A 15,213-nucleotide genomic window follows, 5' to 3' on the forward strand; every position below is an offset into this window, starting at 1 on the left:
CACTGTACACTTTGTATTCTATGTTGTAATTGAAATCATTATATTTGAAAACGTAGAAAACATCCAAAAACATTTAAATAAATGGTATTCTATTGTTTAACAATGCAATTAAAACTGTGATTAATAGTGATTATTTTTTAATCTTGTGATTTATTGTGATTAATTTTTTTAATTGTTTGACAGTTGTTCCAAACTTATATTTCCAAACTCTGAGAACACTGATTTTTTTTTTAGAAAGAATTCTCATTACTAATTAAATTATTATTTTGCAAATGGAATGTTATACTTTTATGTAATTAGACACTTGGGATCCTTGTGCTTGGACTTCTGCTGCAAAGCACTTTATGAAAACACGCTGTTAGCTGTAAGCTGTAAGCCAGCTAACCATGTTATCAATCAACTACATAGTTATTACTCAAGAATACAAAGGCTTCCCACTTTTTCTTATAGGTTTACTGTCTGGGGAGAAATTGGATTGAACAAAAGCGGTTGACACGAACAGGTGTATTTTTCATCTCTATAATGAAGAAAAGCAGAAGTGTCATGACGGTTACAGCAGATGACGTAAGTTTTTAAAAAAGTCAAGGTTTGTTCATTCCAGTATATTTTTTTCAGAACAGAACACACAGCTTGATTCTACTTTCACGTAGGCTGGCTTTACACTGGAGTTGCTCCTAGAGTTACTGACTTCCTTGGAGTTACTCCTAAGTTATAGCAGTGTAAGTGAGAGAAGAGTAAGGTCCACTGATTAAAAAATAATAATGTAAACTCTTTTCTGTTGCTAATGCAGAGTATGTGCTTAAACATTCTACTTCATTAGACTGTAAGAGAAAGATGGACCTGAGCCCAACCACAAACCACAAACTGGATCCACACTTTGTGGATTTGCTGTAATTATATATTTATAAGCAGTTTTACAGCACTCACTACTGTGGCTTCTTAACACCCCATGTGCTGATGTACTAATCTATCACTCCTCTTGCCACAATAATCCTTTATTAATTAAATTCCACTTCCTATTCTCAGGAGAAATGCATCAATTTGTAATGATGGCAGTGATAATCACAGCAGTAATTGCCTTGTTTATTACAGCTTGGGATCTTTAAAAATGGAAAATCATCTTCTCTCAGAGTGTATGTAACAATGTTACATTTTCAATATCACTTCAGCACTTTTAATACCAGCAGCAGCCATTCTTTAATATTCTTCTAATGTAGTTTGGGTTTGTGTGTAGGTGTTTATATATAATGGTTAATAGCCAATTCCCCAGCAAGTACTAATTGGAAAGGGTAATTTTAATATGTGTTTATTCTCTCTCTCTCGTGTGTGTGTGTGTAAACACATAAAAATTACCCTCTCTGAAGGTTGTATCTGTTGGGGAACTGGCTGCCGATCAGACAATGTGAATAAGGTACAGAACCTTTCTCCTGTAGGTCACTAGTTTGAATCAATGGATACATGTTTCTATATAATGGATGTTTGGTAACCCACTATGTAAGATGAGTTTGATAGGTCTCAGTTCCTGCTCTCACATCACAAATTCTCCACCATGCTGTACAGCTCTGCACTAATTGGCAGCTCATTAAAGAGGCCAAGAACTGTATGAATCTTGGTGACTGAACTGCCTCTGCCACCCAGAAGAATCTCCCCCTCCACTCTATATCAGAGGTGAAGCCTGTTGACAGAATAGTATGTCTGAAGCTGTCCTTCAGTGGCTCTGTCAGGTGCTGTCAAGCCAATGCCTTTTGTCAGGTAACTTCACCTGTATTCCTCCCTCCGTGGTTTACTCCAGGAGTGCCCAATCAGGACTCCCGCCATCACTTGTCTCCAGGCAGGGACCCTTGTCCCACTCCCCTCTGACGGGGTTTTTTGAAACCAGTGTGCCAAAAGGTCAATTCTGTATTTTGCTTTTTCTCTGAGGGATAGGAAGAGTGTATTGCCAGCTGTTACAAGTTATCACAGAACTTTCTAAGCAAGCACTGTTATTCTTAATGTAAAAGCATTACAGAGAAAATGTATTAAAACAATAAGGAAATTTAAACACCCAGTAAACATACCAGGAGTCACCTATCAGTCTTATGGGGCCCTAGTAGGCCTAAGTCTTTCCAACCCTTCTGAAAGAGTTGTGGGGCCCCCTTGGACAAAAGATGCTATCCATTTGCTGGATCATCAAGAAAGCCTTTGTCCCTAACAGTAGTGGAGTCAGATACCATACTATGTCCTCCTGCTCCACCTGGTACATTTCAAAAGCATGTACATCCTCCTCTTAAAGTGAGGAAATAATATGGAGTCTGTGCCATCCCGCGGATAGGTACATGGGATCTGGCTCCACCTACCAGATTATGTTTTGCCAGTGCAGTTTTTCCATATTGAGCTGAAGTTGATAATCCTTCTCCTTCTCACTCATGCTGATGCCGCTTCTCCTGAGCTGCAAGCATCTGGGCTTCCAGGTGCAATCTTTCCCTCTCCAGCCACAGATTCTCTTGCTCTAACTGTTAGTCTCTCCATGATCCCAGTTGCAGTGGTGCATCTAATCTGGATGGAGCCTGACTGCTGCATATGCCAGCTTCTTCACAGCTTCCCTCCCCCTCAAGAAGCAGCAAAGAATCCTGTGGCGCCTTATAGACTAACAGACGTTTTGCAGCATGAGCTTTCGTGGGTGAATACCCACTTCTTCGGATGCAAGTGGGTATTCACCCACGAAAGCTCATGCTGCAAAACGTCTGTTAGTCTATAAGGTGCCACAGGATTCTTTGCTGCTTCTACAGAACCAGACTAACACGGCTACCCCTCTGATACTCCCCCTCAAGATTTCCCCTGCCTGCTGGACTCTCTGCCTATGGCTGGATGTTGTGCCTGGGATCCTGGATGTTGCTTGGGGATTCCTTTTCTGGTCCTTGGTGTATAGCTGGTCAATGAGCTGTGCCTTTGAGCTCTTCAGTGTTGAACTGCCTTTTTCAGCATATCTCAGCCATTTGCCTTTTTTCCAGCTTTTCATAACTCATTTTCTTTTCACTGTACCTTCTCCCCCCACCCCAACACTGAGACTTTTCACTGTGCTTTTCCCTTCTACAGTACTTGCTGTCACTGTTTTTGGCACTTTGACAGTTCCCCACTGTCCTAGATCGCACACATGGACACCATATATGTGTCAGTTTCAGGGTTGACTGCACCTTTGACCCACCTGCCTGGTCTTCCTTGAGGGCATCTGCTTAAAGCTTAAGCTTCTCAGCCATCACTTCTCTTGGGATGGAGACCCATGTCTTTCTCCCTTCAGACTGGAGTTTAGGCTTGCACCTCACTGCGATATCCCAACAGGCATGACCAGAGTTCAGCACCTGCAGTTTATTCTTTCTCCAATGGCTATAACATTGTACGCCAGTTACCAACCAACCTTGATAAACCTACATTTATTTGTAGGACAAAAGCATTACGGACAAAACATATATGAATGAAAGAACCTAAATATATGCTAAAAGCTTACCAGAGGTCACCCTCAGCCCTGACATAGGGCTTTAGTAGGTGTCAGTCTTTCAAACCCAACAGCTGGGTTTTTCCTGTTGGTCCCAAGTTCATGTCAGTTTTTAGATCATGAACCAGACTCCCACTGCACAGTTCAGCTATTTCTTCATACAGCCTGGGCCTTTGATCTCCAGTATCCTGGAGCAAGTTAGACGAAGGCTAATGGCATTTTGGGCTGTATAAGTAGGGGCATTGCCAGCAGATCAAGGGATGTGATCATTCCCCTCTATTCAGCACTGGTGAGGCCTCATTTGGAGTACTGTGTCCAGTTTTGGGCCCCACACTACAAGAAGGATGTGGGTAAATTGGAGAGTCCTGCGGAGGGCAACAAAAATGATTAGGGAGCTGGAGCCCATGACTTATGAGGAGAGGCTGAGGGAACTGGGATTGTTTAGTCTGCAGAAGAGAAGAATGAGGGGGGATTTGATAGCTGCTTTCAGCGACCTGAAAGGGGGTTCCAAAGAGGACGGATCTAGACTGTTCTCAGTGGTACCAGATGACAGAACAAGGAGTAATAGTCTCAAGTTGGAGTGGGGGAGGTTTAGGTTGGATATTGGGAAAAACTTTTTCACTAGTAGGGTGGTGAAGCACTGGAATGGGTTACCTAGGGAGGTGGTGGAATCTCCTTCCTTAGAGGTTTTTAATGTCAGGCTTGACAAAGCCCTGGGTGGGATGATTTAGTTGGGAATTGGTCCTGCTTTGAGCAGGGGGTTGGACTAGATGACCTCCTGAGGTCCCTTCCAACCCTGATATTCTATGATTCTATAAGTCAGTGGCCCTCTCCTGAGGGCATAGTTTCAAAAGGCTGGGTTCTTGCATAACTGGGGTTGTGTAATTTGCATTAACCATTCTCCAGGGATTCCCCAGGAAATCCACTTAACACTTACTATCCCAAGAGTCCATGCTTGTCTGGCACATTTCAACATAGTTGTTTTGAGTTTCTTGCACTTCCCACGTCTAACAACTATAACATCATCCCACCCCCAACAGAAGTGGGTATTAGCAAGTGTGGCTGTCTGGCACCCTCAGGGGACCCACTGACTTAATTCCTGGACAAAGCATCGGTGACTGAGTTAATAATTTATGTTAAAGGGAATACATCCACATCATAATCTTGGAGTACCAGGCTCCATCTTAGCACCTTGACATTCATCCATTTCATTTGATGCAACCAGGTGAGTAGTGAGTGGTCTGTATATACAGTGAAGTGTTGTCCAAAAAGATAAGGCTGAAATTTGCTGAGGGCCCATACCACTACAAAATATTCTTTTTCAACTGTTGTGTAGTTTTACACTTGGGGAAGTGATTTCTTGCTCAGATACACTGGGATGTCTCTTCCCTTTTTCTTACAATTTGCATCAGTCCAGTCCCAAGCCCTGTATCAGAGATGTTTGTAAAAACCATAAATGGTTTGTCAAAGGCCAGGCTTATCAGAACTGGGTTTTGGGCTTCCTGCAGTTCACAGACAAAGGTAAGGCTGCCCTGATTCCCCCTTCCCATCATAGAGTAACCCTTTCAGAGAGTCGCTATGGACATTGTGTGGCCTTCTAGCAAAGTTACCTGGAGAAGGAAAAAGTATATTCTGGTAGTAATAGGTTGTGTCTCCTGCTATCCAGAAGCAGTAGCTCTGAGGCAGACAAGGCTGACACTTTGCTAAAAATATTTAACCCATGAGGTTTGGACTGATCAGAGTCAAGCTTTGTCTGCCCTACATAAAGGGCTACGGAGAACTGTGAGGTTCAACACTTCTGGTCGTCTCCCTACCAGCCCAGACTAACAGGCTGGTTGAGAGATTTAATGGAATCCTTGAAATGATGTTGAAAATGTTTGTGGACCAATACATCAGTGATTGGGATAAATGTTTACCTTACCTGTTGTTTGTCTGTGAGATTTGCCAGAAAACCCACTATGATACTTATTGTCCCAAAAGTCCATGTCTCAGTGGTACATTTCAGTATAGTCATTTGAACTCCTTATGCTTACCAGGTCTCGCATCTGTCTCACCTTTCACCAGCACTAAATCCACACATCTCTTTTGTGGTTCTATAGAGAGCTGACCAGAAAATGGTTTTCTCTTCTCATCAAAAAATAAATAAATGAATAAATAAAAATAAAAAAAATCACATTTTTGAAACTTTTTAAAATGCCCTGTGGGGGCAAAAAAATCAAAAACACACAATATTTTCACAGGAAGGGATTCCCAGAAAAGTTCCATTTTTGGGAGAATCAAAACGGAGTTCTTGTGCTTGCTGGCTGTTGGATGGGCTCATTGGCTCTGCAGGAGTCTGGAAAAGCAGCTGGCTGGGGAGGTGGGCAGCCAGGAGCTAGCTGTCCAGGGAGTCAGCCAGGTGCATGGCCACTGAGTAGCTCAGGGAGAGTGGACTGCCAGGATAGCTTGGTGAGCCAGTCAAGTGAGGAGCAGACCAGTCTGGTGAGCCTGGCAGCCCACCAGCTGGGGGATCAGGGGAGCCCAGTCTGCCAGCTTGTTGCGCTGCTGGGAAGCAAGCAGGGGAGCATGTCTGGTTGCCAGTAAACTGGGGACCCTCAGGAACCGTGGATTCCAGGAGACCACCTGCCTGCCCAGTTTCCATCAAAATTTTCATCCAGCTATAGTTATTTGCAAATCTCTCATTAAATTATTATAGGTGAAACTGCGTACAACTAGGCAACTATAAAAAGATTAATGTAGGAATTTAACTTTAGCCGCCCATTTAAAAATGAAATCTTGGCCATTTTGCTCTATTGGAATTCCTATTTTATAAAATGTATTTAGCGCAATACATTTTAAATGTACACCCAACAATGAACCTTTATGGTTTGTAGAAGGAAATATCTATCTGTTTTGGTGACTTTTGCTGGATAAGTTAACTGAGGCTTGATGTAAAGTTGGGGAATTTAAATTTGTCTTTCGAGGGGAGAAAGGTATTATATTTCTGCAGCTTTTTTTTTTAAATTCTTAAATTAATAGTTTAGTTGAGAATATTCTATGTGGTTTAAATTCCCCAACTTTACATCAAGCCTCTTACATCATGTGAGTGAGGGTTTCAGGCTCCGGGACCCACATGCCTGTTGTTTTTATTTGTCCAAAGTTCAGTTGACAAATGTCAGAAGGCAAGGCTGTATAGCTATCAGTAAAACAATTGTAAGAAGTAGGGCCGGCTCCAGGTTTTCTGCCACCCCAAGCAGCAAAAAAAAAAAAAAAAAAAAAAAAGGGCAAGCCGTGGCAGTGCAATCGTGCTGCTCCACTCTTCGGCGGCAATTCAGCGGCGTGTCCTTCGCTCCGAGAGGGACCGAGGGACCCGCCGCCGAATTGCCAAAGGCCCGGACTTGCCGCCCCTATAGCGGCCGGAGGGCCGCCCCTTGGTATTGGCCAACCCAAGCACCTGCTTCTTTAGTGGGTGCCTGGAGCCGGCCCCGCTAAGAAGTTCATCTTTCTTATATTAACTTTCTCCTCAGAGGGAGGAACATTTGATCCAATCTATTTAAGCTGAAATTCATAGTCAAATACAAGTTGTAGATGTATTTTAAACATATCTTGTAAATAAATTAACAGGAATAACATTTCAAATTCTCCTATCTTTATGTGAATGCCATTCCTTAATCTGTTAAGAGTCCCATTGAGTTCAGATGGACTACTTGTGGAGTAAAGTACTACTCAAGGTGAAGATGGCAGAATCTGACCTAAGTGTTTGAGAACATGAATAGATTTAAATTTCTAGTTTTTAAAATATGATCTGAAACAAGTAGCAGGTGGCATTGGCTGAGATTGTGCATTTCATTTTTATCTTGACTTTGTTTTCTGAAATGGCTCCTAATTTATCAGTATAGTCAAGAAGTGCTGGGGTGATGGTGCCTGGATTGCTCAGATATAACAGCATATTGCCTACATTGCATACATAACTAATTTACATTCTTGCTGTAGCATTTCTATTTAGTGTAACAGTTGGTTCTACCCTATTTTAGCTGCTCCTTTTCTCTGTGTTAGCAAGATAATTCTGAAACAATCTGAATCCTTCACATGCCATCAGAGGTCACTTAGGGCATTAACAACTCCAATTCCATAAAAAGCTTCCAGGCAGCCTCTTGTAGGGATGTCCTGTGTCACTCATCAGTGAGACTCATTATCTGTGATAAGATCAGTGAATTGTTCTTGGTTTTGTTTTTTAAATTTATACTGTTGGGGGAGAGATCAGTGTATAACCAGGGCCCTACCAAATTCCATGAAAAATGCATCATGGACCGTGAAATCTGGTTTCCCCCTGTAGAAGCTGGTCTTTTGTGTGCTCTTACCCTATGCTATACAGATTTCTTGGGGGAGACCAGTGTTTCTCAAATTAGGGGTCCTGACCCAAAAGGGAGTTGCGGGGGGCGGTCACAAAGTTGTTTTAGGGAAGGGTTGCAGGATTGCCACCCTTACTTCTGCGCTGCCTTCAGAGCTGGGTGGCTGGAGACTGGTGGCAGTTGACAGGGGCTCCGGGCCAGAAGGCAGAGCCACCACCAACAACAACGCAGAAGTAAGGGTGGCAATACCATACCATGCCATCCTTATTTTTGTGCTGCTGCTGGCGGCAGCTCTGCCTTCAGGGCTGGGCTCCTGGCTAGCCACTGCTGCTGCTCTAGCTGCCCAGCTCTGAAGGCACCGCTGCCATCAGCAGCAGCGCAGAAGTAAGGGTAGCAGTACTGCAACCCCCCCTACAATAACCTTGTTTTGTTTTGGGTTAGGACCCCTAAAATTACACCACTGTGAATTTTCAAACGTAAATAGCTGGAATCATGACATTTACGATTTTTAAAATCCTATGACCATGAAAGTGACCAAAATAAACTGTGAATTTGGTAGAGACCTATGTATAACTGTAGCAACATGTGTTTCTTTGGGTTCTTATAAAAGGCCTGTCTCTTTCTTTCACACACTGTCAAACTTTTAGTCTAAGAGCTGCCAGCATTATGAAGCTATCTCGGGAATAACTTGCTTTTCTCAACATATTGAATTTGAAGCACTATTAACTTTGAGTGCAAGTTTTGAAGGGTGCATAACTGGGCAAGTAGGATATTGGAGTATCGCTTTCTAAAACAAGTGATACAACTTCACACCTTTTAACTAGATTGTTAACACTCTTGGAGTCTACTCCATTTAAAATGTGTTGTATTGTCCTTTAGAAATAGCTGCACTGGCAGCCATCATCAGTGTTCCTAAAGGAATTAGCCAGGATGGGATCTGTTGCATCCTGGGACCAGTATGTTCATGGTAGATATTATGAGGTGATGAGTCATCCTTGGACTACAGCCTGAATAAGCCTCATATGGGGATGAGTTATTCCTGTGTTGGGCTCCAGCCAGTCCACATGCTTGGGGCTGCTCTGGTGACTCTCAGAGCAGGTATGTAAGGTTCACAGGAGAAACAACAGCCTATTCTGCTCAACGTCACTTCATGACTTGGAACTCTGCTCTGCTTGATAGTGGTGACAGATTCCACTGGCCTCAGCCTGTTTCAGCCCCGCTCTTGCTCTAGTCTTGTCTCTGGCCTGCTCCAGCCTTGTTCTGGGTCCAGCCTAGCTCCCAGCCCTGCTGTTGTCGTCTTCCAGCCCTGCTCTTGACTCCTGGTTCCAGCTCCAACCCTTGGTTCTGACCCCTGGGCACAACCACCACTGCTCCAGCCACTAGACATAACCTTCCTTGCCTTGGTTTTGACAGATATACCACTTAACAAACAGACTGTCAAATTCTGCCCCAGTTTCAGCTCCTGGTGTAGCACTCTGTAAAGCACATTGTAGTCCTCTAATCTCAAGGTGACAATTATAAGGGTGAGGGTATTGAGGGCCACATCTGAAACAAATGGTCAAAATATCCTGGGCTGTTGCAGATCAGGGGTGGGCTACTCTGATTTTTCTAACGATAGCTGGAAATTCAACTATATTGTTAACTTGAGTAACAAAAGGCAGGTCTACACCTTCAGATGAAGGTGCAGATATAACCAATGCCATATTTCCATGTTGCCTCAACATTGCTGCAGATTTATGCAACTTGAGGATCAGCCTGTTTTCTCTCATCCTTACCCCATCTGAACCAGACGCTGGTTGAGACAATTGACTGTGCTGGTTGTTGGATAAAACGGAGGCATAGAGCATCCTGAAAACACCACAGACAATGTTTCCCCACTAAGTCTCTATGGCCCTATCTAGATGTTAAACAAGAGGAGAGAGAAGATGGACCCAACGTGAAAGTACACTCCAGGAGGAAGAGCAATTGCCCACTAACACCCTTCTGAGAGTAAGAATTGAACAGTCAAGAAAGGCATGTTAAGAGCACTTTGTGTTTAATATAAGTCAGAGTGCCTGGCAGGCTACAGTTACCATGAGCATTGATCATGCACACTGCTTCATAGAATCTTAAGAAGCTGATCATGCAGAAAATTAGATACTGGAAGAGATGGCTGGAAACTTTGAGATGATGTCTTGTGTATGGTGGCATATACTGTTGATTATGTCTTCGGTAAAGCGATTCCTTCATTAAAACAATTCACGTTTTTGGCCAGGTGTGATTATGTGATTGCCTTTCACTTTAGATGTGAAGATTTCACAGAACAATTAGCTACCACAGACTTTGTGTATAGTGCATGTCTTTGCCTTCTGAACTGGAAATTGAAAAATCTTAGTGGAACTTACTGATATGGTGAAAAGGAAGTCTCTTGCAGGCCAAGTACAGTCAGTTTCTGTATATAGGGGAATAGCATCATCTGACTTGTTTTCCTCAAAGTTTATAAGAAGTACAGATGGATGTGAACCAAAGTCTTAGCTCTAAATACTCCTTAACATTGGAAAGGTTCAGAATTTGAACCTCTATTCCACATTTTGCAGTTGGTTCCATTTATGATTTATTGAATCAAAACCTCAGGTCAGGATGCCCTGGAACTTTTGAGGTGTTCCAGATTTTGAGCCAGATCTGAACTGTAAGGTTCAGGCTGATCTCTAACACAGAAGTACTTCTGGCTCGGCTGTGGGAGGAATGGGAGCTACCTTCCAGGACAGGTGATGTGTTGGAATAAAACCAGTAGAAGTTTGAGAACAAAACTACTTGGCTGATCAGACACTTTCTCTTTAGAGCTGTCCACATCATTTAAGGTACCTCAGCTGGGAATTTGTCCCAAGTAGTAGATCTTGGATGATTCAGACTATATCATAGCACCAACTCTGAGGTCTCTCTCTTCACCAGTTGGTATGAATAGGGCAAAAACCTGATGAGCTGTGATGATTCACAGAAAAGGGAGCTAACAGGCAAGTCATGAATGTGTGATGTGTGAGAGAGGAGTGGTATTTTGGATGAATGCTAAATGGACTATTCATAGGAAAAGTTTAAATTTTCAAAGTTTGCCATGTAATGTGGACTATTCAGCTGGGGATCATTCCTGCTTAACTTCAGTTTGCAGAACTGGAGGATTGATTCCAATTTGTAAATATTATTAAATTCACCGCGGTGAATTTGCAAACAATCACAAAACTTTGTAATATGGTAGTAGTAAAATTTTTCCAGAAGCTAAGAATAAAGATTTCTTTTGTGAGTAGTTCAACTCTCTCAAATGCTAAATATTTATGAAAGTAAATTAATTGCTGATATTCTTTCTTTGTGAAAAAATGTATTTGCATAACTTCAATGACATTTTTCTTTCTTTTTCAGATTGCTAAAGATTACTTAGAATGTGGCCTGAGCAAGTCTTATAGTACATCAAGTAATATGCTCGGCATAGATCTCTGGAGAGGAAGAAGGTGTTGCTCATGTAATTTGCAGTTACCACCATTGTCCCACAGACAAAGTGAAAGAGCTAAGACACCCGACAGAGACATCCTCTCTAGACCAACAACTTTGCCTTTGCTGACGCCACCGAGTATTGCCATCACCACTTACCAGGACAGGTAAATTGTTTCAGATTCTTAAAATTGTTTTTATTTTTTATTTTTTTTGAACAAGCCCTCAAGATGTTACTCAATAAATGGGCAGGGGAGGGATATAGTGGTTAAAATACTAAAGTCAGCATTTACCAACCAGTAGCACATTATGGTATCTCAAGTAGATTAGGAAATAACTGAAGTACGACAGTGAGGAATTTTGACTTTGTAGTGGTGAACACTGATGAAATTACTAACTTATATTACACTCCGTAGTCTGAACAAATGTAAAAGTTTTCCTTTGGTTAAAAATTAAAGGAGTAGTTCAAAATGCTTATAAATACGTAAGTGCAGAATTGTCTGATGTGTGATAGAAATGACCTACAGAGGTTATTCATGGAAGCAGTAGGATCTTTCTGATTTTGAGGTATCTTAAGAGACTTTGAAATCCAACATTAGTGAACTTGTCAATGGAATATAAAATTAAAGTCACCCTGGGTCAAAGCCTCTTACCTTTACAGCCTCCTGTCTAGATTTAGAATCTAGTCATGTGATGGGAAGTTGCGAGGGGAGGCATATCACTCTGGAAACTATTATAAATTAATGCTTTATTAGTTATGTAACTGACAAAAATCTCTGTTGGGAGGTAGATATCAAACTAAGTAGGTGACTCTACTTAGCTAGAACCAGGCTTGAGATTGAAAGGATGTGCTCTAACTCCTTGGTAAGGTGGAGGAATAATGTATGAGAATATCCCAGGACAGCTGTCAAAGCCTCCCATGAAGGAGGATTGTGGTCTCAAGTCTCATAGCTGCTCCCTAATGATATTCAGGAAAGGAAGACTGACCACTGGAAATGTCCATAATGAGCTGTATAGATATACTAGAGATGTGTCAGGAGTCTGAGTCAGTCATGAAATCGATGTGTTTTTGAGTTAGTTTTAAAGCCAGCTGAGCTTCTTACATTCAGATTTATTTCTGACCTCTGTTTACTTTCTGTTTTCCTTTTTTTTGTTTTTTATATTGCTCATTTACCCACTGAGTTCCAGTATGGGGGAGTACCCTGTACCCTGCGATATTCACATAGAGTTACTCATTTTTAATATCTAACTTAAAACATAGATGGGTTAGAAATGTTGATGTCTAATGAAAACCGTTGGCCTATTCTGGAGTGTATATTATAGCTTTCAGTTTTGCAAAAGTGTGAGTCAAGGAGGATTATAGAATCTAAGCCTTCACATGGAGCTGCAGGGGATGTTTCTCTGCTCTACCTTACAAATTGAACTATCAATGGTTCATCTACCCATTATTGCAACTCCACTTCCATTATAAAGCCCTTTTTCAACATGCTCAAACATTTTTGAGAAAGTACATCAAACTTTCTGTACTTGGTCTCAGCCAAAGAGTGAAAGGTTGTTAATTCTCCAACCACCACACTATATACACACAAAATATTTTGTTTTCAAATGCAAAGTCTCTGGGTCTTGTGGAAGATCCTCAAAGGCAACACTGAAAATGAAAATATCTTATAGGTTTTGATAAATCTAATGTTGGTAAACCAATGATTTAGTCGGTAGAAATATAAAAGAATAAATCCCAGCACTGTGTGCTTTACAAATTTATTTGAAAGGCATTGAAACCACAGGCATAATTTCCCATGATTCTTAATGCACTCTGCTGTAGCACCTCCTCTCTCCTTTATCCAACCTCCTTTCATCTGTACAACTTATTATTACTCTAGGAAAGAGGAAATATACTTTGATTTCACAGCATATACATTCTATGTTGTCTAGTACTTGAAACCTTTTCAACGTAGGGTCAGAGTAAGATGCATAAATCATACTGGATCAAACTCAGGCTCTACCTTAGTTGGAGCTCACATAGTAGTCAATGGGATGTTGTACCTTATATCAGGGTTGAATTTCACGCATTCAGCTTAAATAAGAGTGGGCAAAAAAAAAAAAGATTATTAGTGCTACGACAACCAGAATAATAAGTACCTGGAGCTAAATAATGGTACCTGTCTGTCACATTCTTCTCATATAAGCCTTGTTGTCTTAACTGAGTTCACTAACATACTGCACTAGCAAATGCCTTTGAATATAATCACTTCTAATGTTGTTGTGTGTTTCTTATTAAAATTCAGAACAACACATTATTTTCTGGAGAAATGCAATGCAGCCTTTTGTTTTCAAAATTTAAAGTAAGTATTAACTAGAAAGGAACAACCCTTGCAGTTACAGGTGGTATTATTAATTATCTTGAATAATTTATCACTTAGCACAGTGTTCTAAATTCTATAGAAATATAAAAAAAAAATCCCTGCCCTAAAGAGCTTGTAAGTGGAAAAAAAGACAAGAAAGAAAGATGAAGAATGGCCAAATGGGTACAATCTACAAGCAAAATGGTCACGCTCATGGTTAAGACTGCAATTTTGGCATGGAAATTTTTAGTAGATTTTACGGCAGAGGTGCGGGGATGAAATAAGTTGCAGAAAAGTCACCAAATAACATTTTTTTTGCTACATTAGCATGCACATCAGTATAGTGGGGGTGCTGAAAGGTGTGTTTGAAGGGCAGCAGTTGGAGAACGAGCCCAGCCAGCTCCCTGCTTCGGGCATTGCAGCCTGTAACATAGAGTTGCAGTGTCGCTCAGATTTGGCCCATCCACCCCTCTGCCTATATCTGCAGAGGGGTGGATCGGCCAAACCCAAGTGGTGTTGCAACATAGTGCACAGGGTCGCAGCTGTTTAGATGAGGAAGAAACTACCCTGCATTAAACCTAGAGATGGATCTGATCTCTAAATCATAACTTTTTCAGAGTTCACGTTTGTTTTGGATCCAGGGTTTTGAGTCAGCACACTGTAGATTTTGAGTTCCAGCTGCAGAATTCATATTTGGATCTGAAAGTGTGTACCTAGGTCTAAACTTCATAAAGTCCAAAGTTGTTCAGAACTGGAGTTTCAATTTGGGTTCATCTCTAATAATCATATTTAGAGCAATCCATAAGCATGCTTAGTGCGGTTACCCAACATCTTTCATCAAAGCCCAGTTGCCATTCTGAACATGGAGTTACTCTCCAAACTGAGGAGTGGTAATACAGGAGCAATACAGAATGGAATTGGGTGTTCCAAGGAATTTTCGCTCAAGAATCACAGTTGGTTGAGTAATAATGGGACAAAGTTACTAGAAACCAGCTTTCTGATTTCAGATGGATTGAGGCTGTTGACTGTGAAGGTTTGTCCCATATGATGCATTTATAACAACTTATAACTTTGTTCGAAAGAGAATGGGGAGACTATTCATATGTGTTGTTTTTAAGAATGAATTAATCTTGGGCTCAGAGCACTGTTAATAGATGATTTAAGACCAAGAAAACTATAAAGAATTATCATTAATTCCTGATCAGTTCTCTTTACAACACAAGGGGGCATTGCTGCACCTTTCTTCTAATACAGTAAAATTGATGTATACACTTATCTGTGTGGTATCGTAACATCTGCTTTTCTTCTAGAACGATAAACCTATAGAAAAAGTTTGTAATTAGCATTAACATGCCAATAATTAAAAAAAAAACTCTCTTCTAATAGGTGACTGAAAAATCGCTGGCTTCTTATTTCCAACTTGTATTTTAAATACCCGTGTAGAGTCCTAAGAGAAACAGTGGTGCTGCTGCATTTAAATGTTAATGTTCATGATTCAGAACTCTGATTCCCAACAAGCAACTATTGTTTCAGGAGAACCTTTCCTCCTCTCTCACCTTTTTAGAGCTAGGCCCCAGCTTTATGTCTATAATGACAGGTTTGATGT

The 15,213-nt window shown here is 41.2% G+C and overlaps 1 protein-coding gene across 3 annotated transcripts in view; it reads left to right on the forward strand.

Annotated features, from left to right (window-relative positions):
• PDE4B (phosphodiesterase 4B) overlaps window positions 1-15,213 on the forward strand; it is a 361,995-nt gene that overhangs the window by 41,243 nt on the left and 305,539 nt on the right. For all 3 annotated transcript variants that reach the window (XM_045028054.1, XM_045028055.1, XM_045028057.1), the window contains exons 2-3: window positions 451-564; window positions 11,197-11,432. In XM_045028054.1, coding sequence (XP_044883989.1) covers window positions 523-564; window positions 11,197-11,432 — 278 coding nt within the window. In that variant the 5' untranslated portion in view covers window positions 451-522. The remainder of the gene's footprint in view (window positions 1-450; window positions 565-11,196; window positions 11,433-15,213) is intronic.

Source organism: Mauremys mutica, chromosome 8 (genome assembly GCF_020497125.1).
Source record: "Mauremys mutica isolate MM-2020 ecotype Southern chromosome 8, ASM2049712v1, whole genome shotgun sequence".
Lineage (NCBI taxonomy): Eukaryota > Metazoa > Chordata > Testudines > Geoemydidae > Mauremys > Mauremys mutica.